At 39.9% G+C, this 27,631-nt stretch overlaps 1 protein-coding gene across 1 annotated transcript in view; it reads right to left on the bottom strand.

Moving 5' to 3' along the window:
• Nucleotides 1-27,631, bottom strand: part of VPS41 (VPS41 subunit of HOPS complex) — a 186,967-nt gene that overhangs the window by 127,176 nt on the left and 32,160 nt on the right. Inside the window, exons 3-4 of the mRNA XM_045494370.1 lie at nucleotides 16,842-16,949; nucleotides 10,702-10,779 (exon numbers count right to left, since the gene is read on the bottom strand). Of these exons, the coding sequence (XP_045350326.1) occupies nucleotides 10,702-10,779; nucleotides 16,842-16,949 (186 nt within the window). The remainder of the gene's footprint in view (nucleotides 1-10,701; nucleotides 10,780-16,841; nucleotides 16,950-27,631) is intronic.

Below are 27,631 nucleotides of genomic sequence, written 5' to 3'. Positions count from 1 at the left end.
ATTTAGAACTTTATACAAATACTGACAAAGTATATGAACTAACAATTCTCAAAAGAGTAAACAGCCTCATTAGTAACCAGAAAAATACAAAGTAAGTCAATAAATTCCCATTCTCTGGAAATCTAAGTGGAAACGAATTTTTGAATGACAATGCCTAATGCTGGTGACAAGATACAGTAGCATATTTTCATACAGGGTTGCTGGGAGTACAGTTCAGTATCATCTCAGTATACTGAAATGCAACAATCTATAGCAAAACCTTAAAAGTGCTCATAGTGTCTGAACAAGTGACTTCACCTCAAAGGATGTATTCAAAGGAAAGAATCAGTCACTAGACTCCTTAGCCCAGCCCAATATCACTCCAAGATTGAGCAGAGTTCATCAAGTGTATAAGGCACTGGGAAGCTGGTTCCTGGACAGCTCCTGACAGTTAACAGAGCAGCGTTTTACTTTAAGAAACTGATTCTATTAGAGTGGGGATCACCCTGCCCCCATCTAGTTCTACTTCTAACCCGAGCCTGACCAGAGCATCCTATTAAAACAGAAGTATATACCCAACCAGGCCCATCAGAGCCCTTCTTGGCAGGTTTTTGCCAAAGTTACCGAAGGAACCGCACTTATGAGGATTAGTGACATTAGTCTTGCATTGTGGGCTGACCATGACGCCCACCAGATGAAAAGAGCCCATCCCAGAGATGGTGCCGCAAGACAACATCGGAGCCTCGCGTCCCTACTTCAACTGACTTACAACAGGAGCTGGTAAATCCCACTGTTGTTTGAGCCTGGCTGAGTTGGGTTTCCATCACTGGGCAACCAAAGTGCCCTGATATATTAATTTTTTTCCATATAAGTAAAATGGAATTAGATTTTTAGACTACCTCACTACCTCACAGGGCATTTAATACTCTGAGATATTAATCTAAAATCTAAAAAAAAAAAAAGTTAACAAAATTAGGGGAGACTTTCCGCTACGTTGGAAGATGTACCCCAAGATACTTAGCACATTTCTACTATTTCAAACAAGCCCCTTTTTAATCATACGTCAAATCCTTACCTATCCAGTGATTTCACTGCCAGTTACTATATCGTTTCTATAAAAGGTGGTACTCTCCCCGAAAAGGGACATATATCACTTATGCAAACAGAACTAAAACAGGAAAAAAGATAATATTGGTAAAATTCTCCTACCGCTCATGTAGAAGCTAAACTTTGAGTATTTTCCCCCAGCTATATTTCATTGGTCAGAAATAAGAAGTTACATAAAAATTTATAAAAGTTGGGGCCCCTGGGAGGCTCAGTCGGTTAAGCATCCGACTTTGGCTCAGGTCATGATCTCCCAGTTCGTGAGTTCAAGCCCCACTGCTGGGCCCTGTGCTGACAGCTCAGAGCCTGAAGCCTACTTCAGATCCTGTGTCTGCCTCTCTCTCTGCCCCTCCTCTGCTTCTGCTCCATTATTCATTCTCTCTCTCTCTCTCTCCTTCTCTCTCTCTCAAAAATAAACATTAAAAAAATAAAAATAAAAATTTATAAAAGTATTTTTTTTTTAACTCAATTTAAAGAAAAGCCAAAGCAGCCAGCAATTTGATAACCTAGACCCCATTCTGTATGGTGCCATTTACAATGTCAAGCACCTTAATGCATACCAAACAATTTGGGGTTGCATAAATGGAACTAATATGTAAACATTACCTTTTGGAACACATTATTCCATCTTTTCTGCAGCTTGTCTTTTTATTGTTATTATTTTTTAACAGCTTTACTCAGATACAATTGACATACAATAAACTGCATATATTTAAAGTATAAATTTGGTTAAGTCCTGACATGTATACATACTCGTAAAACCTTCATCAAAATCAATATAATGAATGTATCTCTCAGCCCTGAAAGTTTCCTCATGCCACTCTAGAAGCCCTCTGCCTATCTCAAAGCAATCACTGATCTGCTTTTTTTCCACTATAGACTTGTTTGCATTTTCCAGCATTTTATATAAAATGTAGCCATATAATAGGTAGGCCTAAAAGGCCTAATACTAAAAGTATTGACCTCTTTCACTTAATAGGACAGATCTGAAATTCATCCATGTTATACAGCATGCATCAGTTGTTCCTTTTTACTGATTAAGTAGAATTCCATTGTATGGATATACCACATTTTGTTTATCCATTCCTCCGCAGACGGACGTGTAGATGGCTTCCACTGTAGGGCTAAGAAAAAATAAACTGACATGAACACTCATGTACAAGTGATTGTACAAGCATATGCTTTCATTTCCTTGGGGTAAAAGGGCGAGATCGTGTAGTAGGTACATGTTAATGTTTTCGAAAACTGCTTAACTGTTTTCCAAAACGGTTATACCATTTTCCATTTCCACCAGTAGTGTACGCGAGTTCCAGTTTTTCTAATGGCTTACCCACACCTAGTATGGTCAGTCTTTGTCATGTAAGCCATTCTAAGAGGTTGTTAGTAGTAGTATTCCATTGTATTTCGTTTTAATAAGGATTTTTTTTCCTTGCTACCAATTAAGCTAACAAAATCTAAAGTGTTAAGAGCTAATAGCTGCCCCCGGAAGTAATAAGTTTCTTCTTACTGGAGGTATAAAATTATTTTATAAAGGACTGAATATAAAATTATTTTATAAGGACTGAAAAGGAAAGGACAAGAATGCTTTTGAAGAATCTCATGTCTTGGGTGGGGAGATGAACAAAATATCCTGGAGGTTCCCAACTATCACAATATGTCATGATCGTGTCAAGTGAAAACTACCTGGGAATTTTAGCCAAATAGTTTCTAGATAAAGCTAATAAAACAAAGCTGTTCAAACAGAAAGTGAAAGCTTAAGGAAAAAGTAATATACCATCAACTCAAGGTAAAAATTATTTGTTACTAAACTATACACAGACACTCTTACCTTACCCATATATAAAAGCCCCTGCCTCCTGGTCCAGGACATCTGATTTACCATCACTATAATGGTTTCATTTAGTTTGCTAAAGACGCTCAACTCCAAAGCCAGTCACCATGAAGATACTCTCGTGAAAACATTCCCTTTCTTTCCCCTTTGGTCCTTCTCTTACTAAACCTGCTGAAAAAGTCTCTCTCGTTGCATCTCACCATTTTTCCCTTTTCATTCTCTGATTCTCAAGCTACTAGTGGAAAAAAAATAAACCTGTATGTAGATAAAAAGGCTGTGTTAAGTGTCCTTTCAGATTCCATTTTGTATGAAGCTTGCATCACTCTGCTCAGACAATCGAAAAATGCTCATCCACCCTTCAAGATTCGCCTCAAATTGTCACTTTCCCCTACCTGCAAAGCTAATCACACCTTCTGAGTCTCCACATTGTTTATCATCCTTTCAATGTGCTCACTTTGCAACCTGCGTCTGACCCGGAAAGAAAGCACTAGAACAGAGGATCCCCTATACTGTATGTAGAATGGAATCCACAGGTTTTCTGTGAGGCCCCAATCTACTACCCAGTTCAGACTCATTCCAGAAAGTTAAAATCACTACAACCCTGACTTTGAAATGTGTGAAGTACCAGGGTGATTTCATTCAGTGAAGAAATACTTTAAACTTCAGCTACTTAAGAGGTATTTGCCCAAATGTAGTTACCGCTAAAGAGTCATATATTACAATTTTCTGTAAGCATAATGCTTTAATTGCTTCAACTTAAAGTTGATTATGTTTTCTTAGCCACCTCGAGGCACAGATGCTACCAAAGTTACCAAGATACCCATAAATAATCCACAAACTGGAGATGATTTAATACGAAAATGCAGAAAACTGGAAATATGATTTTCCTTGGCGTCCGTTAGAATGATTTCCACTTAAGTAATTCTCAGCTCTTTTGACACATTTCTTATCACTCAAAATACTGAGTCCAAATATAGAAGGCAGATTCTTTAAACACCTAGGAATCTGAGACCTGTCAATCACTCTTAGGCATCAAAGACACTGACACATTTGAGCCAACAATGTACGACTCTGATAACATCAAAAGATACATGCCATGCTTCCCAAGTAATGGTGCCATATCTGGAAGAACATACTGTAGATGGGATTTACATCAGGTGGGTAAGCAAGTGGCACGAGACCAAGAGGAGAGCACCATTTCTTTGTTCAATGATAGTTTATGTTTTTCAATCTGCTCAAAGGTTCTTTTCATCATTAATCAGCCCAATATCATCCTGGCCACATTATGAATGAGCCTAAAGTATCGGTATTAACTCTGACAGAAATGGTCATGTCCATACAATTTCCCATAATGTACACACACCCAGCTGGATGTGGCAAAGGAAGGTGTAAAAACCTCCTGATTATCTGGAAGGTAGTCCAAATATAAGGTATCTGTTACAGATATAGAACTACCAGAGTTCAGCCAACTTGTATCAATCTCTTATTTACCAGTTTTTAGGCTGAGCACCAAGGATGCACAGGTAAACTGCACATAGAAACTTCCCTCAGGAAGCTCACATTCTATTCTAATAGAATATTATTATTCTGTTCTATTCTAATAATCTCAACACAAGTACTGGATGTTCAAGAAGTGGTAAAAACACGGAGGAGGTGGAAATCAAATCATGTGAAGGATAAAAGGTGTTAGTGAATATTTAAACAGCAGTCCAAGAAGCTGAAAGGAACTCTAAGTTTCCAGGATTAGACTAACAAAGGGAGGAGATGGGAAGGAAGCATTTCTTTTCCTGAAACGGGAAATAAAGATGCATGATCCTGTAAACACTTAGGTCTCAACACACACGAAAGAGGAAAAAGGAGCTGATTTATATCAGAGATGAATTCCTCTGACCACAGAAAGCAGAAGGCCAGGGGTGCAATCTCAAAGATGGCCAAGTCCCAAAGCCCAGAGAGAGAAATGAAACCATGGTCAATCACAGGCCAGGAACATCTCAAAGTTTGGTAGAGGAAATGACTTGATCGGAATGTCTACATATGTGAGGGAGGCCTACGATAACCCAGACAAGCAAGAACAGAGGCAGGGAAGACAGAACCAAAGTGGCTCAAGCCCAATTTCCTGCAGGCTTCCTTACCAGGCACCTTTTATATCTAGAACGAGCTAAGTGTCCTCAGCTTCTAAACTTGGATGACTTCCTGAATTACCCATAGCAACTAGGAAAAATCTGAGTATATGTTAACCACTTGGCAAATACTATGAAATAAAAGGGTTACTTTTTGAAAGTAGGAGTTAAGTTTCACATCTCAATATAAAAAGTCCTAATCATAAATCCAAATGGGGAAGTGGGGGGTTGAAAAATACATAGGAGAGCAGAGATCTGACTCCCAGAAGTTAAGTAAGGACAGATAAATAACCAGTTTTGTGGGTATGTTTCAAGAGGATATTATCAGCCAATATATGCTTATCGGGTACTAAACAGTCCCAGAGAGAAAGAGGAGAGAGGCCCAGCAGAGGGAACAGCCCCTGCTCTCCTAAACCTTAAATATATATATGAATGTGAAGCTGGACTGACCCTCCGAGGGGTTAACAGTGCAAATAAAACAGTAATAACACAGGAGTTCAGAGTGAGGAGAGGACCCTCAGGACAACAATCCAGGGCAAGCACATTACAAAAAGAATGGAACTAATGGAAGGAGGGCATTCCAGAAAGATGTGATAAAAAGCTTGAAAGCAAGCATGCATGTCCAAGGCAATACTCAGAAAATGGTCAGTGGATCAGAATGTCTGGAGGAAAAAGAAACTAAAACGAAGGTCACAAAGGTAGGTTTGGCCATATGACCAAACCAGGGTCTTGAGTGTTGAGCTAGAGAGACTCTACCCGGGGAGGCATGAAGGGCCAACCAGTGTTCTCAGAGACAGTGATCAGACTGACGGAGGCGGGTGTGGGGGGACAGAAACAAGACCCTCCACCCCAGTAGAAGGGATGTTAAGATACCATACCATCCAGTGAAGGTACTTAAGGTGTGATAGAGATCTGGGATTTTATTAGCATATGAACACGAGGAAGTAGAAAAGACTAGCTGTAGGAAGCACAGTGTGTTAGTTTAATCCTAAATAAAAAACAGGAATAGAAACATCAATGGACTCTGCTATCTGGAGTTCAAGAAGAATCCTGAACACACCTCTTAAGGGATTTAGTTCAAAAAATTGGTATTTATCTGAATACAAAATGCCCAATAAGCCCCTGTTCTGTTTTATTTTGTTTTCTTATCCCTTTCCTTTTGTGACCATCCGTATTTATCTGATGCCTCCTGCCACGGCACCATGGCAGCAAAGCTGGATCGTTTTCTATTTCAAGCAAAGGAAGAAAAACACCTAGAGGTAAACAGCAGAAATTTATGTCCAGTCAGTGGAATTCTCTGCTCTCCCTCTAGCACACTTAAAAGAACAAAGACTTAAAACACATGGAATAATGCTCCCAAATAATTTGCTCATTGCTTCCAAGAAAGTACTCCTAACTAGTAAGCCTTAACATTAATATACTTCAAGGAAAGTGGAAGCTATTAAAGAGAAAGTAACTACAATGATTTAACAGCATTATATGGGCACGAATACCATGTGGAAATTTCAAAGGTCTTTGAGATCCTCTAAGAATTTTGAAGTCAGATGTCATACACCGTGGAAGCATGGAGACAATCATTACTCAGGGGAATATGGCCTGATCTATGTTATGCTAAAGGCAGTTTTCTTAGCAACCTGAGCACTTTTATAGGAGAAGCGAGGCCTATTTTCATTTTACTCTGGGAGTTAAGAAGTGAACTTTATCACTTAAGTCTGAATTAACAAAAAGTTATATGTAGAAATAACCTCTAAAAACCACATATGTGGTTAAAACATTAACACCTGAATATTCTTTTAAGTGTTCTGAAATCGCAAAATCCACATCTAAAATAAAGTACAAAAGAACAGTCATAGATGGGGTAACACAGAATCCTCTCTACCTACATTTTTATGTAATTGTATAAGAATATACAGTTGTAGGCATGATCCATTCATATAAAAAATCCCTGAACAGGAAACAACTTAAATTTACTGGTATTTAGAACTGAGAAGAAAGGGTTGTTTCAACAGACAAAGGATAATGTGAGTTTTGCTCAAGGTCAAAGATACAGACAAGTGTATAGGTATTTCTGTTTGTGTGTGTGTGTGTGTGTGTGTGCGCGCGCGTGTGCGTGTGATGGAGGTATAACTCACATAGACTAATGAGCACAAACCTCAAATACATAGTTCAGTGATTTTTACCCGTGTGTAAATACCTGTGTGTGTGTGTGTGTGTGTGTGTGTGTGTGTATGTGTATATGTGTGTGTGTATATGGAAAACCATCATGATAGAGATTATCATCAGTATTCCAGAAGATTCTCCTGTGCTCCCTCCCAGGTCAAATAATATTTGACTTCCAGCACCACAGTTTAATTTCACCTTTTCTTGACCATCATGTATAAGGAATCCTACAACACATACACATTTGTGTCTGGTTTCTTTGGCCAAACATTAAATCTGTGCAATTCACGTATGTTGTTACATGTATAGACAGTTTATTCTTTCCGAGTGCTCCGAATCTACCACAATTTACTTATCCGTTCTACCACCGATGAATATCTGGGTTGTTTCTAGTTTGGAGTTATTATGAATTGAGCTACTCTAACACTCTTCTATATACATTTTGTGTGTGCATGTGTGTGTGTGTGTGCGCGTGTGTGTGTGTGTGTGTGTGTACACATAAACACATCATTCAGTTGTCATGAATATATATCTGCAAGCGGAAATGCAGAGAAATCCCTTTCTTCAACATGCAGAATGATTTATTTCACTATTTTCTCTTACGTCATATGTATTTAAAGTAAAGTTAGACATCTAGAGCAATTATTCCATCCCAGCTCAAACAGCACAATCACTCGGGAAACTTTGTTAAGAGATCCTTCCGTGCCCCCACCCCCCTGCCAAACAAAACTACTGCAATCAAAACCAAAAATGCATTGAATGGGGTAAAGAGATCTTTCTGGAGAAAATAAATGTTACGCAAATGTGCGGTATTATTTTCTCTAATTTTAATTTGTTTAAATTATTCTCACTTAGAACTGAAAACTAAAGTCAGGAGTGTTTATTCATTAATTTTTAAAAATATTTGTTCACTCTCACTGCATTTCTAATGAAGAATGAAGTTTTGGATTAAAACAGCAATCATTACATTCGAAGAAAACCGGCAAATTCAAGGCATCATAGTATTTACTGAAAGAATCCTTTTTTAAAAGGAGTGACACAGGGGCGCCTGGGTGGCTCAGTCAATTGAGTGTCCAACTCTTGCTTTCGGCTCAGGTCATGATCTCATGGTTCAAGTGTTCTGCACTGACAGCACAGAGCCTGTTTGGGATTATCTCTCTCAATCTGTCTTCTCCTTCTCTCTCTCTCTCTCTCTCTCTCTCAATTCCTCCCCTGCTCAGGTACACACACATATTCTCTCTCTCAAAATAAATAAACTTAAAAAAAAAAAAAAAAGTGATACAGAGACCCACAAAGCAATCACATCATCAGAAACAGAAAAATAAAATACTAGAAGAAAAAACTCAGAGGAAAACTGTACATTAAGGCTCCTTTCAAAAGAGGACAATAGGAAACTCGTCACCTGAAAGTCATATGCCTAATACGGTAATGATCATGAAGAAGCCAGGGTCTCATGAAAAACCTTAATACAGAATATTATCAAATTCTTTGGGAATTTGGTGGGAAAACACCACCAAACCATCTTTCCCTCCTTGCCAAAAAAAAAAAAAAAAAAAAAAAAAAAAGGGGGAGGGGGGCAGGCAAGGTTCTAGACAACATTTTTCGAAGATGTCGTATGGGAAGATATTAAAAAAAAAAAAAAAAGAAAAAGAAAAAAGCTGTGGGCAAATTTAGAGATGACACCATAAATTACCTGAAAGAGGATACGTGATATACTGGATACAACTGACAGGAGAGAAGAGGTAGTGAAGGCTTATACTGAGTAGACACAGGACTGAATGAATGAATGAATGAATGAGTGAACAAACACATGAATAAACTCCTACAGTATTTTTCTTGGTTTCTCTTTTGGCAACTGAACCAGCAGGTATGCCCATAATCCTCAGCAATCAAGCACTGCAATTTTTTAAGTGTATTTATTTGAGACAGAGAGAAAGAGAATGGGGGAGGGGCAGAGAGAGAGAGAGAGAGAGAGAGAGAGAGAGAGAGAGAGAGAATCCCAAGCTCCTCCACTGACACAGCCCAATGAGGGGCCCGAATCCACGAACTGGGAGATCATGACCTACCTGAGCCCAAATGGAGTCGGACACACTTAACTGACCTCGCCAACCAGGTGCCCCAAGCACTACAATTTCTATACAATACTTAAAAGAGACTGATTTAGAAGCACAGTGTCAGATAATCATACTGGAGCAGGAGGTTCAAGAGACCAGAAAGGTGGAATTTTTTTGTTGTTGTTTGTTTTGTTTGTGTTCGTTTTTGTTTTATAGGTGAGGAGATACAGGTAACACGACGAAAAAGAGCTCTCCCCAGCACCAACTACACATTTTAATGGAGGGCAACTGAAAGAACAGATACTTAAGTCACCAAGATGGGTGTCCAAGAGGTATAGGGAGGATCAAAAGTATATTCCTCTGGTCTGAAAGATGCTGAAGAAAAACCAGAACCCACAATTTGCCTGATATGTTAGTATGATTAGTGCACACAAGTCCCTTTCGTGAACTGTTCCAAAAGAATCCATCAACATTCAGTGGTTCAGTCTCTTCTAAGTAAAACAAAGGAACCTATTCCTTTCAGACACAATGTGCCCAAATCAGAAACTGTGGTCTCCTACACCAATCCCTTACAATCGATCTTTCAACAGGTGCTGATGCACTCTTTGAAAAAGTAATATCTGCCCTTTAAAACGAGCACCCCGTTCACCCCAAGTGTTCACATTCACAGTAGCATGGACGCTCTTGAAGCTTTCAAGGTATATCTTAAACACCAAAATCCAGCTTCAGATTCGACATTTCCTTCATCCTCAATGATTCCGAATCAAAATTAATAAATTAAAAAGCTTCGCTCTTCGCTTTCAATCCATATAATCCCCTAAGGAACCAAGCATGAAAACATTCACATAAAATACTAGCTTTATGTATCTAGGAGAGATAACCTGAACCAACAAGGTGACCGATCAATCTTCAGTAACATCTGGCATCTAGAGAAGATGGTGGGGCATATGCTTACCACCGACCAAATGAGAGGGCTTTACGCTTTAAGGATTCTACAACCTCCCCCGATATGTAAATTAAGATCAGTATTCACTAATAAAAGAAGTTTTGTTTTTTTTTAAATAACAACTCGCCTAGATATTCCACACTGTTCTAATTTAAAACGCACAGAGAAATATTTTGAATACCATTCAAAGCCAAAGGGATGAGTATCATCAACTCAAGAATTACAATTCAATGGATTTATAAAAATTAACTTTTAAATGGAGTTTATATACAAAAGATACTCAGCCAAAACATAAAATGTATGTATATATATAGACCTCTTTCCTTTTACGTTCACCGTTATAATTTTTAGCATACTGTAAAATCCAGAGTTACATTTAAGCACTCTGATTTAATTGATAGAGACCCTTTCTTTATACTATTATACTGCTAAAATTAATAATGTAAAGCATAAAATTTCAGCATGAAGTTTATTTAGCTCATACATTATTTTACACCGTATACTTACTACATCAAACTTCTGAGTGATGTTCCCCTGGACATCAAGTAAATAAACCTTGCCATAATGTGTGCCCAGTGCCAAAAACTGCAAGAAGAACAGAGGGGGGAGTTTATTAGTGAGCCCACCAACGCACATTTAGCAATCAAACCAATTTCAAAGTCGACACTCTGAATGCGTAAGTGATCTCTGCAGTGCCTCGGAAGATGCGCACGCGTTGGAGGAGGCTTGTTTCCAGCTTCAGGGAAAGAAGAGAGCAGGGCTGACTGCCGTAGGAGTGCACGCTGGCTGTCAGAATGACTCATGACGACCCTCATCTACTGACGACTAATGGTGTGTCTGCGGTCTGTACACAATGCCTGACGGACTGGGGCAGCAAATTCACATGCAGCTGGGAAAGCACGAACAACCTACAGTTGAGCTCAAAGTCAAAAGGAAATGATGAAACCCCCCTTAATTTATGGCAAATGTGTAAATCTGTGCTATCATGTGGGTTTAACAAACATATATGTACATGCGCACAAACAACAGAGTACTGTTTTTTAGGAAGCAAAATCTGAGTCCTGTTGGGGGATAAAAGCTCAGAAGCATTTACATCATCAGTTAGCATTAGATGCTCTACAAAAGTTAGTGGGTAACACTGACTACAGATGTTTATATCCTAATGCAAAAAAGAATCCTTTCCCATCACAAAATAACTGCTGAACTACGTATTCAGTTTATGGTAGGAGAAAGTTCTGGACTCCCACCGTTCCTTTAATTCTTTGAACCAACCCTAACAAACCTGAAGTTGAGAACTACCTGAAATAGAACAGGAGATTTTTTTCTTCCATTTTACTCCTTTCCCCATTACTCAAATGTTCCGAATTCTAGGTCTTTCATTGCATGTGAGCATGCTTCGTTGCAATCTATAATGAAATGCTGAAATTTACAGTCACTACTAAGCATTTTAGCCAAGCAGCACAATGTTTATAAAAATAACCTTACAGGAAGTCAAGGTTTAAAAGGATTTTATCAAAATGGAATTGCTGAAAATGAAATTTCATTTAAAATATGAAGCTACATTAAAGAGAAGTCACAAAAAGGGAGAGAAGGGGCTCATTAGAAATTCATCCCCTGCAATGCCTTTCACTCCTGCAAGGTTGCCTTTTTTCAGGAAGAAAAAAGTCCCCCGGGTAAAAAAATCAATACTGGTTAATAAAACATCAGGTGTGCAGACATAACTAGGTATGACGATTTGGCCGCACAGGCCTGCCTGAATGCACCAGGTGCCGTGCCGATTATTCATCCAGGGCAGACAGCCAGCCTGGTGTAAGCGGATGCCTGGGCCCTGCAAACGAAGGGGCAAGAGGTAATTCTAGGGGGAAATTAGTCTGAATATTTAAACCAAACCGGGACGTTGCCTCCAAAGCAAAAGAACATTCTAATCAGAAACAGAGGACTCAGATGGCTCAGATGCTTGTAATTTTTTCTCCACAGTGACACTCGGACAGTATTTGAATAGAAAAAACCCCACATACTACTAGCTAAAAACAAATACTCCACTTCATTCCGCAGCGGTCTATGGTGAAACAATGAGTCTTAAAAGCTCACTGGGCCCCAAGTACTGGACGGTATTGATTCTCCTCATAAATACTGTATTTAGTTTGTTAGAAAACTAAGGGGGCTTGGATCCTTAAACTGCTTTAACACTGGATGATTCTGCAATACCTCTGTGGAGGCCATTCTTGAACTTCCAATTATACTTGATTTTATCAAAAGTTTTAAAGGTTCTATACAGAGCACCCAAATATTAATTCCTTCCCTTTTTCTTTCTTTCAAAATTGCTAGTTTCATTCACTTAATATTTCAGATAGAAAGAAAACGTAATTATTTTGATTTTCCTGTTTCAACCTGAAACCATAATTAGTTTAGAACACTTCTGAACACAAATGCAGCTACCTTTTGTTTACTAAAACATTTCATCATTTGGATGATGATCATTTGATCATTTGGATTAGATCAATTGTTGCTGCTGCCTTTTAGAAATAAATACTTTACGTGCCCTTAAAAAAAAAAAAAAAGTCTCGATAAGACAAGTGTACAGGTCTTAGACAATCTAACTACTGAGACTATCGAGGAGTCACACTTTCCCTTACACATGCTTCAGACTATTCAAAATACAACAAAAATGCAAACTTGGCCACAAATCACAAAGGTAAATATAAACCCTTTAAATGTGATTCTTCCCAGGGGCACCTGGGTGGCTCAGGTCACAGTCTCACGGTTCACAAGTTCAAGCCCCACGTCAGGCTCTGTGCTGACAGCTCAGAGCCTAGAGCCTACTTCGGATTCTGTGTCTGCCTCTCTCTCTGCCCATGCCTGCTCACTGTCTCTTTCTCTCTCTCTCTCTCTCTCTGAAAAATAAATAAAAATATTAAAAAAAAAATGTTTTTCATGTGATTCTTTCCAGCCATTAAAAGCCTTGAGCTGTTGTAACCATTGCATTTTTAACCTGGGAACACTTAAAATCCAGGATGGGCAAAGGATAAGCATAATTTAATTAGTCCCTTCCATATCTAATTATAGAAACTTGACTCCTTTTATGAACTAGCAGACTGGGCATCCAATCCTTCTGACCCATCCCATCCCCCGGAATAACTGCTTAACTGCTTTTACTCTGAATGAGCGGACTTTGTGGAAACAGAAGAAAAGCATAAGCAGTCCTTCAGACCCCACGAAGGAAACAAGAAGGAGCCCGTTTCATACGTGATCACCTGTATAAAATCATCTATGTTTCGCATACCATTTTATGGTATTCAAAATATTAGAGCAGGGAGTGCCTTTAACTCGACATGAGAAAAGAAGCCCCAGGAGTTGATAGGCCCTCCCTGGAAACAGTCAATCATTGGCACACCTAAGGCTAGAATTAAGAGCCAAGATACTCTCAACTGGATCAGAGGCTTCATAAATAGAAACATGGGCATCATGTTAAGAGTACATGTTCTAAAAGTCAGTACTGAGTACAGTTCCCACTGTCAGAAGGCTCCTTGACCGACCTGGTTAATTATGGTGTTAAAGTGTGGTCTCTGGGCGGGCAAACCGTGCTCCCCACTTCATCCAGAGGTTCATTCAACAGACAAAAAACACCTGTATACGCTTCGATAATAAGCAGGTGTAACTTCAAAGGTGATGGTATAGTGAGGGAGATAGATTGAAAGGGCTGATTAAATTTAAAGAGTATGCTTAAAATGGGAGCATCTCTAAGACCCTCTGGAACACAGCAGGTGTCAGCTCGCTGAGCTTTGAAGGAGGAGTTAGACTGTACACCCTGAGGCTGACGGGACAGGACGCGGTAAAGATCATTTTAGGCAGAGTGACTACAACTTGCTCAAAGGCATGGAGTCCTACAAAAAGCAGGACAAAGTCGGGGCATTGGGTGGCTCAGTCGTTTAAGTGTTCATCTCTTGATCTTGGTTCAGGTCATGATCTCATGGTTCGTGTATTCGAGTGCCATGTTGGGCTCTGCACTGATGGTGTGGAGCCTGCTTGGGATTCCGTTTCCTTTTCTCTGCTCCTCTCCTCTCATTCTCTCTTTCTAAATAAACAAACTTTGGAAAAAAAAAAAAAAAAGGGCAGGACAAAGTCAAGAAATGACAAATAGTTTTACATGGTGGGAGCATCCAGTTTGCGTCCAAGGAAGAGACAGGTAATAAGGCTGGAAAGGTTGGCTAACAGAAAGCATCTGAATATTTATGGAGATGAAAGACAGGTGAGGAAAAGGGTGTGGGAGAAGGTTTCCACATCATGAAGACGTCAGGAAACCACTGAAGAATTCTACAGAGGATTACATGATCAGACTTGAATTTCTGGAAGATTTTTTTTTTTTAAGTGTTTATTTTTGAGAGAGGGAGAGACAGAGCATGAGCAGGGGAGGGGCAGAGGGAGACAGAATCTGGAGCAGGCTCCAGGCTCTGAGCTGTCAGCACAGAGCCCGGCGCAGGGCTCGAACTCATGAGCCGTGAGATCATGATGCGAGCCGAAGTCGGATGCTTAACTGACTGGGCCACCCAGGCACCCCTGGAAGACTGCTTCTAGTAGAAAGAAGTGCTGTGGATTTGCGAAGCAACATGTGCAGAAGTTCCAAAGAGAAAAGACAAATGCCTACACCAACAGACTCGAGCAGGTGGGATGGGGGTAGGATCCGGGCAAAAGAGAGGGTGTGAGTAAAAACAGCCACACGCTGCTACCAGAATACCACCCATACAGCAGAAAGGGGTAAGACATAAAGCTGGTTACACGAGAGGGCAGAATCTTAGGGGGCCTCACGTGCCACACATGAAGGAGCTGAGACTTTACGTAGCAGATGGTGAAAATCACCCAAGGGTTTTAAACCTGTATTTTCAACAGATGATCTGGCAACCAGGCAGCAGAGGGGTTTAAACTAGAAAAGGGAAGGGTGCCTGGGTGGCTCAGTTGGTTAAGCGTCCAACTTCGGCTCAGGTCATGATCTCACAGTTCATGGGTTCAAGCCCTGCATCGGGCTCCGTGCTGACAGCTCAGAGCCTGGAGTCTGCTTCGGATTCTGTGTCTCCCCCTCTCTCTGCCCCTCCCCCACTTGCGCTCTGTCTCCCTCTGTCTCAAAAAATAAATAAACATCAAAAAAAAAAAAAAAATTAAACTAGAAAAGGGAGTTGTCTGGGAGCACAGGCAGGGGAAGGGAGAAAATCACCAGGACTTAGGAATGACTGGGTGGATGCAGAGGAAGAGCCAGCTTTGGTTTAGGTGACAAAAGGGACTGTGGTGCTGCCAAATGGGACAGAGAACAAAAACCAGATGTGAGATTACAGAGGGAGCAGAAGGGGTGCTCATGATGGGGGAGCCGAGCTTCTGGCAAAAACGGAACAAAAGGTGGAACTGTTAACGCAGCACCTGGATAAACGGGCACACTATTCTGGGGAGGCGTCCCTGGGGGGCAGTCATGGAAACTGAAATTTAAGATCAAGAAAAAGGCCCGCAAGAAGGATGGCAAGGCCAGTCTTCAGCGAGTGAAGCAAGGGGACGAGCAGGCTGGGATGTGGTCGCCATGCCAGACTGGAAGATGGCGACAATGAGAAGGGGTAGATGGCGGGACAGCCACAACAAGAGGTGCCCCGAGGGAGGCGGTTTCTGGTTAAAGCAAAAGAGAACAAGCGATCTATTAACAGCGGGATGAAACCTGAAGTAAAAAGGAAGGTAGGGGGAGCCTGGGTGGCTCAGTCGGCTGAGTGTCTGACTTCTGCTCAGGTCGTGATCTCACAGTTCGGGAGTTTGAGCCCCACACTGGGCTCTCGGCTATGGGTGCAGAGCCCGCTTCAGATCCTCTGTCCCCCCCTCTCTCTCTGCCCCTCCCCTGCTTCTGAGCTTTCTCTCTCAAAAAGAAAAAAACATTAAAAACAAAAGGAAGGGTAGAAGGAAGGAGGAGGATGAAGAAACACTACAGGTGATTCAGGATGAAGCCAGGGGATGGATCAGAGTTGGGGAGACTGCCTCACTTGTGGAGGCCCACAGGGGAGAAGAGGACAGTGGCTCAAACCGCCAGGCCTCCAATACTCCCCCCTCAGAACACATTTTGTTTTGGTCCAAGAAGAGGCAAAGGGTGCTGGTGGGGGACTCACAAAGCTGGTGGGGGTTTTGTTATGGCAGAGCCCCAGATGTGGAACGTATTAACCCATAAAATATGTAAGTAATCATTTGGGGCCGCTCTAATGATTCCTAACACCTCCGATGCAACATCTCCTCCCATCATGAAAGCACTGAGTGTTACATGATTTCCAGTCTGAACACTTCCCAACTCTACTACTAACAGTTTGAAGAATTTAAAGTGATAGAGCTGCCGAGAACTACTTGCTAGAAATCTTTCACATCTATCTAAATTCTACTTGATACACCCTTGCAATGTGTTCTGTGTGTGTGTGTGTGTGTGTGTGTGTGTGTGTGTGTGTACATATGTATCAGGTTTTTGGTTGTCGTTTTCATTATTCTGTTGGAGAGGAAGAAGAAAGGAAGAGTGGGAGGGAGATACAATTACTGGAAAAAGCCACCACCAAAATCATCAGGAGTTGAGAGGAGACACAAACTTAAACAACAGAAAGGACTTTGAGAAGAATCCTCTGCAAGGGCTACCTTACCTTGTCATGGACAGTCATGCAGCCAGCCGCGTCCTTCTGAAGGATTTCAGTTACCCCATTGGAAAGCCTTTCATACTTCAGTTTGGGTTCCTCCTCACTTTCTTCTTCCTACACAAAAAACAGAGAAAATGACAGCCATCACAGATTTGAAATAGACTCAAAACACATTATTCTTAAGGGGGAACAGAGATGGCTTCCTCCATGATCGTCAATAACTACAACTATAGGTAAAGGTTAAGATCTTAATGTTTTGGGGTGCCCCAGTGGCTCAGTCAGTTGAGTGTCCGACTCTTGGTCTCGGCTCAGGTCATGATCTCACAGTTTGCAAGTTCAAGCCCCGCACTGGGCTCTGCACTGAAGCACAGAGCATGCTTGGGATTCTGTCTCGCCTTCTCTACCCCTCACCTGCTTGTGCTCTCTAGCTCTCAAAAAAATTAATTAAAATTAAAAAAAAAAAAAATAGAGCTTCAGGTTTCCATTTTTCCAATTGGGTACATCAACTGTTACAACTTCACAAGTAGAATACGTTCAAAAGTTGAGGGCAGGAGTATACATACTTACCGTCGACAGTAATCAACCTTGGCATATTAAATATAAAACTATCTACCCAGGGACACCTAGGAGGCTCACACAGTTAAGCGTCCAACTCTTGGTTTCAGCTCAGGTCATGATCTTGTGATTTTGTGACTTTGAGCCTTGCATAGGGCTCTGAGCTGACAGTGCTGAACCTGCTTGGGATTCTCTCCCCCCTCACTCCCTGCCCTTTCCCCACTCGCACGGTCTCTCTCTCTCTCAAAATAAATACCTAAACTTAAAAAAAAAAAAAAAACAGGGGCACCTGGATGGCTCAGTCGGTTATGCGTCCGACTTTGGCTCAGGTCATGATCTCGCGGTTTGTGAGTTCGAGCCCCACATCAGGCTCTGTGCTGACAGCTCAGAGCCTGGAGCCTGTTTTGGATTCTGTGTCTCCCTCTCTCTGACCCTCCCCCATTCATGCTCTGTCTCTCTCTGTCTCAAAATTAAATAAAGACAAATAAATAAATAAATACAAAAACTGTACGCCCATATATGCCAATAAAAGATGTGTGGGCAAAATACTGGTCACTTTGACGTCATGGACAAAAAACAGCAGTGAGACAGGAATACAATAAACTTCTAAAGATGTGGATTTTGTATTTCAAGACCATAAATGCTTTTGCTGGATTTGAGAATATCTCATTTTAGTTAGAAAAATATAATTACAAAAAAAAAAAAAAATCAAAGAAAGGAAATTGGAAATTTTATGTACAAACTGTATTCATACATCAAAAAATATTTTAATTATAAAAACTGGTAACCCATGATCATTTATGTTAGAAAATGTACCATTTACTTTCATCTGAATAAACCTAATGCATTAAAAATTTTTTTTAAATGTGTTAAAAATTTCTTAGTTGTTTTGTATGTATTATTACTCACTTTCTATGTTCAACTTAACTATTGATACAACAACAAAAGATATCCTTAATCCTCACAGTTATGGAACAAAGTTAGGAATCTATGTGGCCTATAATGGTTCTGAATTAAATCAAGGAGAATTACGAAAAATTATTATGAGGACTCAGGAAAAGATGTTATTTTACTGTATCAACATGTAATGACAAACTATAAAATGTGCATGTACCAATAAGTGTGACAGGATAAAGCTGGCCAAAACAAGTTCATGAAAACAACCTACTCACTGACATTCCCTTCAAAAGTACTGTAATTGTATAGTCCTCACTTTCCCGCTAACATTCAGATAGCTTCAGGCACACCAATGCTCCCACCTCTAAGCCTCTAGAAGGGCTGAATGAAATACATAGCACGAGTCTAAGGCATCAATTAAAGGGCTGCTGAAGCAACCTGAACTAGAAGGGCCAAGATTCCAAGATGGTGGAGAAACCACAGAAAGGTGAGCTGGCAATCTCCAGCCATTTACTGATTCTGGGTATAGGACAGCCATTTACTGATTCTGGGTATAGGACAAGAGGCTGAGAACCCAAGCTCTGCCTCGGAAGATGGCCACCTCTGAGGGTAGGAAAAGCCGAAAATCTTCTGGCACTTGCAGGACTCAAGTAACAAAACAGGAAACTTGAGGGGCTAAGATCCCAATGGAGGAGAGGGGCAGAGAAGTAAGCCTGTTACACAGCCAATTTTCCCCATGAGACAATTGCCAATTTCCAAAGCTACGTGGGGCATGAGGTTAAAAAGCTAAACACAAAGCCTCAAAAATACAAAACAGCTGCCTTGATGTGCTTAGAAGATAAGAATTAGAGTCCAGGAATTACCAACAAATGAGGTCCTGATGAACACCACACGTTACTTGGAACCCCAGGTCCCCAGGGGACATGAAAAAGTAGCTTACCCAAACTTCAGTGTGTCTCTGACTCAGTTCAACCCCTGACTGGATTAAGGTATGTAACCCCCAACCCATCTGTCCAGTAAAGGACAAGGGGACTCCTGGGAAAAAGAAAACTTCTCTTTGGAGTATAAAAGTACTGGGGCCTCTACCATTCTCACTCACAATAATGAGAATAAATATCAAAATCAATTAAAAAAAAAATGACAAGGTATGCCACAAGATAGGACCCAGTGACTAAAACTCAAAGAGGAGAAAAGACCATAAAAGTAGACCCCACAGGTGACCTGGAATCATCAAAAAGGGCTTTACTGTAACTATGATTAGTATGGTCAATAAAAGAAAATGGAGAAAACAGATGAAAGAGAGAAAGTTTTTCAACAGGGAATTATAATCTGTAAAAAAGAATCAAGTAGAAATTTTAAAACTGAAACTAAGAATGCAACAGATGGCTTACCAGAAGGTTAGCAAAGCTAAGGAAAGGCTTACTGAAGTGTAAAACAGGTCAAATAGATCTCCAAAGGGAAGCCAGAGTAGAAAAATGGGTGAAAAATACAGAAAAAGGATAGGAGATATGTGGAGCACAGTGAAAAGGGCTAACACTTTTCGTTACAGTCCCAGAAGAATAAAGAAAATGAGCCAGGGGTTGGGGGAGAACAGGAGAGAACAACTGAGAATTTCCTGAAACTGACAGACATCAACCCACAAATTCAAGAAGTTCTGTAATCCCAAGCAAGATAAATATGAAGAAAATCACACCTAGGCACATCCTAGTAAAAAGAAAAAGTAAGTAAAAGGAAAATGATTGTGCTGGGCCTGCTGAAGATTATGACACACCAGGCAGAGGTGCAAACTCAAATGGCAAGAGCGGTCTTTACCTCTAGGTTGCAGAACCACATCGTCACCGGGGGAAAGGGTGACATTCATATAACAGAACGTCATATAACAGACTTAACATCAGATATCTCACTTCATCTTGACTTAAAAAAACACTCAAGAGTTAAGAATAATTATTCCATTTTACAGATTTTCAGCATAAAACTATGATCATAAATTTTAATTTCATCAAGGCACATACGCAGAGCCAAAATTCAGAGTTATGAATGCCCTAAAGTCAATGACTTGTATAGTACACTACCTAATCTCCTATCAAATGCTACAAATCATAACAGAAGCCTCCACAACCCCTATGCCTACAAATAACTATGAACTATGTGATCAACAGGAAACGTTTAAAAGTGTTTAGTAGCTGCATTAGTCCTCTATTGCTGCCTAACACATTATGCAAAAATGTACTGATTTAAGACACATTATTATTATATATGTATATATATATAATATATATATTATATAATAATATTATTTAAGACACATTTAATACACATTATTTTAACTATTTAAATATTAATTTAGGGGCTCCTGGGTGGCTCAGTTGGTTGAGCATCCAACTCTTGATTTCAGCTCAAGTCATGGTCCTGGGGTCATGGGATCGAGCCCAGCATTGGGCTCTGTGCTGAGCACGGAGCCTACTTGGGATTCTCTCCCTCCCTTCCTTCCTTCCTCTCCATGTCTGTCTGTCTGTCTGTCTGTCTGTCTGTCTCTCTCTCTCCTACCCCTTCACATGCTCGCTCTCAAAATTAAAAAATTTTTTAAATATTTAATATTTCTGTGGGTAAGCAATACAGGACTGGCTTAGCTGGGTGGTTCAGACTTAAGGTCTCTCGTGGGGTCGCAGGCAAGATGTCAGCTGAGGCTGCAATCATCTGAAGGCAGGACTGGGGTTAGAGCATCTGCTTCCACAATGGCTCACTCAGTTGTCAAGTCAATGCTGGTTGCTGGCAGGAGGCTTTGGTTCCTCACTTCATGGACCTCTCCTTAGTGCTGCCTGAGTGTCCTTAGGACATGGAAAGGGACTTCTCCCACAGTGAGTGATCCAAGAGAAAGCAGTTATATATGACCTAGCCTAAGAGGCACACTCCTGCAATATTCCATTTATCATACAGGTCAGCCACAATTCAGTTTTGGGGGGGAAGGTCACAAGGGCAGGAATAACAGGTGAGGATCATCAGGGGGCTATTGTGCAGGCTAGCTACAGAAGTAATGACATTTTAAAAGCAAAAAATCTGATTTAAGAAAAAAAAAAATTAGTATTCCACATCTCTGATGAGCTATCAAATATTCTTCCCCAAGTGTATACAAGCTATTAGTTATTTAGTAACAGTGTGAAAAATCAAAGATGATGTACCCACTACTAACTTTGCGAGAATAACTTTAAGAATAGTGACAAAAGGAAGTATAATACATATGGTTATCTAAAAGATCCATACTTCTTTAAAAAGGTAACTGACAGGGAATGCCTGGATGGTTAATTCAGTTGAGCATCTGTCTCCTGATTGCAGCTTGGGTCATGATCTCAGGGTTGTGGGACTGCGCCTTGCATCAGGCTCTGCACTAAATATGCAGCCTACTTAAGATTCTCTCTCTGTCTCCCCCCACCACTCTCCCCCTCCCTCCCTCCACCCTTCTCCCCCACTTGCATGCTCTAAAAAGTAAAAATAAAAAGATAACTGATGAAAGTCAACCCAAGGAGCTGTCGTATGTTAGAAGTGACCTGTTGTTAAAATAACAAATTAACCAAGTCTAAGAAAACCTATAAAAAGGAAAATTACAAAAAGCAACAAAAGAAAGATTTCTACTTATGCACCTACAGGCAAGAAACAGAAATCCTTACAAAGTTAACATTAAATGTGGCAAAGATGATGTGTGCCTTCTGGAGTAAATGTGTTAAATACAAATTGAACCCTGAATGCTAGTCTTTATAATAAGATGCCACATGTTGCTGAAGTCTGGACATCAAATGTGCATCCAATGTGAAAAGTTAATACTAGCCTCTTGACTATTTTGCATAAAAGCAGTCATCCACGGGCCATTAGATAAAGTTACTGTAAATAAGGTTTGCCTGTCTTATTTATAAGTGAAAACTAAATAATTTCTCTCACATAAATATACAAAAATAAATACTTTCACAACACAGCTCACTGAAGCATTCGTGCTAGGCTTCAAAAACCATAAATAAAATGAAAACTCCAATATTAGGCACTTGACGTAGCACTGCACACTTTTCTGACAGGTATCTTTTATGTTAAAAATTCACCTCTAGCCTGCTTTTTAACTTTTTTTTTTTTTTTTCTGCATGCTGTAAACAAAGAAAATGGAAAGTGATTCAAAAATACAATTCATGGAGGTTATTCTGCTGCAGATTATAGATCACATTTTAAATATATGTATTTTTTTTTAAATCAAGCAGATTTAATATAGTGTCACCTTTAAAAATTTTTAAGAGGAATGGGGCGCCTGGGTGGCGCAGTCGGTTAAGCGTCCGACTTCAGCCAGGTCACGATCTCGCGGTCCGTGAGTTCGAGCCCCGCATCAGGCTCTGGGCTGATGGCTCGGAGCCTGGAGCCTGTTTCCGATTCTGTGTCTCCCTCTCTCTCTGCCCCTCCCCGGTTCATGCTCTGTCTCTCTCTGTCCCAAAAATAAATAAACGTTGAAAAAAAAAAAAAAATTTTTAAGAGGAAAAAAAAAAAAAGACTTTTGTGCAGTTTTAATTTCCATGGAAAACTACCCAGTGCTAATAAAAGGCAAATCAATAATTTTTGTTAAATTTTAATAATCTTGCAAACCTACAAATAAAACGATCAACAGTCGAGTGGAGATGACAGTTAAGTGCGTTTCTATGACAACCTAGTGGAATAGTATAAGTCCTGGCTTGCAGCAAAGCGAAGATATGAAAAGAGTGACATTTACCCATACAAGAAAAATTTGCAGCTTTCCTTTCACAAGAATCAATTCCTCAGCTAACATGGATTTTCACTAAATGTATAGCACTTTTAATTAAAAGTCCTTTAAACCACCCTATAGGACTCTAAAACAGTATCTGAAAAACAAATTTCATATCATAATCCTATCATATCCCAATCCGATATCCCAATCATATCACTCCTACGGAGTTGAAACTTAAAAGCAAAAGAATGGCTTTTGCAGATAACCAATTAAGTCAATTAAAGATTTCCACCTGAGAAACTATTTGGGCATTTGTTCCCAACACTGTAGGGTAAATTTTCACAGCAGAAATCCTGTCACCTAACTTAGATGTGTATAGGCACAAGAAATACTGCACTTTTCACCTGATAACTTAAAATTCATGTACAAGAAAAGCTTTTTTGGTGTTTAGAACCAATGTTTCATCCTGTTTTAACTTCATCCAGGTCCTTCGCACATGGGTATATTTTATATACCACTGCCCAGAGGACCAAGAATTTTACTTTGAAAAAATGTGCGTCACATGTATTCAGGCAGCAAACAAAGATCGCTGTATTTTTTATTGTTACTATTAATACAGAGCTTAAAATGTTATTTCTGGATACTATCTCTTTATGAAAATGCAGTGGGATTTTTTTTGTTCTGTCCCCCCCCCCCCCGAAATAAAATACTAGACATGCTGAAAGGGATAGGGGAGATATAAGACCCAAGTTAAGCTAGTGGAAAATGCCAGCAGGTGAGCACTCCCTGACAAATCACAACCTCACTCTACAGAGACGGGCTTTGTCCCAGCCAGCTTCATCTAGGAGAAAGACCTCAGCTGAACATTCAGGGAAGGGAGTGTGACAGGGCGCCTGGGTGGCTCAGTCGGTTGAGCATCTGACTTCAGCTCAGGCCATGATCTCACAGTTTGTGGGTTCAAGCCCCGCGTCAGGCTCTGTGCTGGCAGCTCAGAGCCTGGATCCCGCTTTGAATTCCATGTCTCCCTTTCTCTCTATTCCTCCCCCACTCACACTCTGTCTCACTCTCTCTCAAAAATAAAGAATTAAAAAAAAATTAAAAAAAAAAAAAGAAAGTGTGATAAGATGAACTGTTTACTTGGTCTCATGTCACCACTGCATCTGACAAGGGGCAAATCTTTTTAGGAAATAATCAATCAATGCTTTAAAGCTAGATACAATAAGGACACTGCCATCATCAAAAAAAAAAAATGCAGTTTGAACTTCTGCAGTAAAAAATCAAGTGTTAATAAAAAGCAAATGAATAATCATGGGTATGAAGGTATAAAAGAAAACCTAGAACATTCTCTCTAGAATTCTAATTAGCTTAAGGGGAACTGAAATATTCAAAACTGGTACTCACCCTTATATGTTTGAAATCTATATAATTGATATTGTAAAATATGTTTTAAAAAGCTATTGAAATCTAGTACCAGGACATTTGAATTTTAGAAAATCTATATTTTAAAAAATGTTCTTTCTTTACAAGTAATTCATTTTGAAAGAAGTCCCATGGTATATTAAAATCTCTGTAATCACTACTTAATAGAGAAGGGAGAGGGAAAAGAGAAAAATAAAACAGTTGTGCCAAAAACAAATGAAAATTTTTAAGCATAATTCAAACTATACTTTAAGTCAATCAAAACAAATAATTTAAGTTTCAAAAACATGAATTTTTTTAAAAGATAATTTATTTTGAAAGCGTGAGCAAGCAGGGGAGGGGCAGAGAGAGAGGGAGAGACAGAATCCCAAGCAGGCTCTGCCCAACGTGGGGCTGGAACCCACAAACTGTGAGATCATGACCTGGGCTGAAATCAAGAGTCAGATGTTTCACTGATTGAGCCACCCCGGCACCCCATAACTAACAAATTTTTAAGAAACAGACCTATTCACTACAATACCATATTGTCAACAAAGTCAAGAACTATACATTATTGTGTAAATACATCTATTTGAAACTATAACGTTATCAGTAAACATACATGCATGTACATGCACATTACAGGACATCTCCAAATACCTCATGCCAATCTTGAACTTTTCCTGAAAGAACAGATCTATGATGAGAAAAAACTGCGTAAAATCCCTGAACGAAAGATTCACAATTAACCAAGGACTAACGATTCCAATTAGCTTTGTTTTGCCTACCATCCCCTGCCCACCAAATGAATGCTACTACCTTAAAAGGTCAAGTGCAACTATTAATTATTGGAGGCTACACAGTTCTATTACAAAATACAATTTTCTTTAGATAAAAAGATGACTGGTAGAAAAGATGGCTTTACATATCCTTAAATGTCAAAACGTATCAAGAAAACTACCTAAACAAGCTGAAAAAGTAACTTCTGGTTTCCATTAATAACCCTAGGTATTATAGCTGCCTCAATGACCAAACTTTTTAGGAAAGTGACGTGGAGATAATGGAATTCATCTACAATAAAACAACTGTGGTCAATGCTCCCAGGATGCCTTTCCATCAGACTGGTGACAGATAAGCAATTACATTCTTATATGAATGCAAATAATGTTGTTAAGTTTTGACTTCCAAGCAATATCGCTATTACTGAAAATATATGAACCAAAGAAAGTAGCTGAAATTAGAGCTGATAGATGTAATCTAGATGACATGGGTCTACTTTTTCATACAGATAGTTAATTCACAATGAGTCTATACATATCCATATATTTTTAAAAGCATAAAATACATATGGTTAAATAAGAGGTTCTTAAACCAAGGGTAATTTTATTCCCCCAAGACATTTATTTGACAATGTCTGGGGACATTTTTGTTGTCACGACTGAGTGGGAGGAGAAACACTGCTAGCATCTAGTGGGGAGAGGCCAGAGAGGATGCTAACCGTCCTACAATGCACAGGACAATCTCCCGAACAAAACGTTATCCGGCCCCAAATGCCAATAGCGTCAAGACTGAGAAACTCTGGGTTAAATACATTTCGTAAGACTAAATGCTATAAAGGCCCTAAAATCATTTTTCAAAGACTATTTACTAACAAGGGAAGTGTTCTCAAAATGTCCTATTAATCGAAAAAGTAGATCATAAAATGTGCGTTGCATGACCCCAATTTTTTTTAACGTTATTTATTTTGAAGGTGGGGGGGCAGAGAAAGAAGAGCAAGAATCCCAAGAAGGTTCTGTGCTGATAGTGCAGAGCCTGACGTGGGGCTGAATCTCATGAATGAGGAGATCACAACCTGAGCCAAAATCAAGAGTTAGATGCTTAACCGACTGAGCCACCCAGGCGTCCCTGCGTGATCCAAATTTTATTGGAGAAGCTTAAGGGGGGGGGGGGGGGGGAGTCAGAAGAATAAGCACCAAAATAGTAACCTTTCTAAGCTTCAGTTTTTTTCATCTGTAGAATGGAGGAATGATAGCAGGACCCCCATCACAGGGTTGATGTGACCACTAAAGACAATAGCAAATAATCACTATTGCGAGCTATTGCCCATATTTTCTATATTTTCTGTTATTATAGAAATAAATGCTATTTTTAAAGCCATTGTTCAACATCCTCTTCAAAACTTGATGTCTACTGAACTCAGATCCTTATCTCTCAAAGCTGCTTTCCTTACCGCAACACGGAGTATGAAGGTGAGAAAAAGTTGAGCCTCTAATAATTGAAGAGCTCTACTTAAGATTCACAAGATATGCAGTCTTCATAAACCCTGGTCTCTCCTTTGCCCTGTAGCATCAGAATTGCATGTTCAATTCAAGGAGGAAAAAAAATAAGGTGAAGGTTCCCGTGCCCTAAGCCATATACCATAAACAGGATCAACTCCCATCATTTATTTTATATTGGGAAAGCGATAAGAATATATAGAGGAGGAGGGGGGGGGGATGAAAAAAAGCAAGTAAGCTTTTCATTTCCTTCCACCAATATGGAATAACCTCACCAATCTTCAAGGTATGCCATTCAGGTGGACAATTTCCGCCCCGAAAGCCAACATAACCCTCTTTTCCTTTCTTCCCAATATCCCTTGGTGATCACAAGAGCCTGAGAAGCAGGGTTTATGCCTTTTCACTGTTCTGAACGTCACCTAACAAAACTGTGGGTACCTAATAAAGACCAGCGAAAACAAAAGTACGCGGTACCAGCAGACCGAGTTCAGTAGAAGCTTTTCTACGACCTTCTCATTTAGATTTCCGCACAGGAAAATCCAAATCATAAGCTATCAGTCAAAAGGAACTACACAGATCATCTAAACTATGTGTTCTGCAGACACGGGGGGAGGGATGGAATGGAGGGAGGCTGGGAAGTGGAAGCTTCCCAGAGGGAAGCTAGTGGCTATTCGGTTAGTGGTAGAAATTAGAATTACAGAGAAATTCACAGAAATGAAGCTCTATCATCTTCTAACTGCAACAGCAGACAGAAACCTTGCCAGCTAAAACAATGTTCATGAAAAATCTACATTTATAAGGCATGTGTTTCTTGTTATATGGGAAAGGAAAATGCTACAATTCCCAAGACTATTTTATGTTTTAGAGAAGATTAAATACCTCCCAAACATCTTTCAATTGCACACTCCATATTCGATGCAGAGAAGCACCCTGCTGGCCCCCCGGACCAGAGT

This window comes from Leopardus geoffroyi, chromosome A2 (assembly GCF_018350155.1).
Source record: "Leopardus geoffroyi isolate Oge1 chromosome A2, O.geoffroyi_Oge1_pat1.0, whole genome shotgun sequence".
Taxonomy (NCBI): Eukaryota; Metazoa; Chordata; class Mammalia; order Carnivora; family Felidae; genus Leopardus; species Leopardus geoffroyi.
Note: the sequence above shows the minus strand (reverse complement) of the source record. Positions and strands in the feature narration are given on the sequence as shown.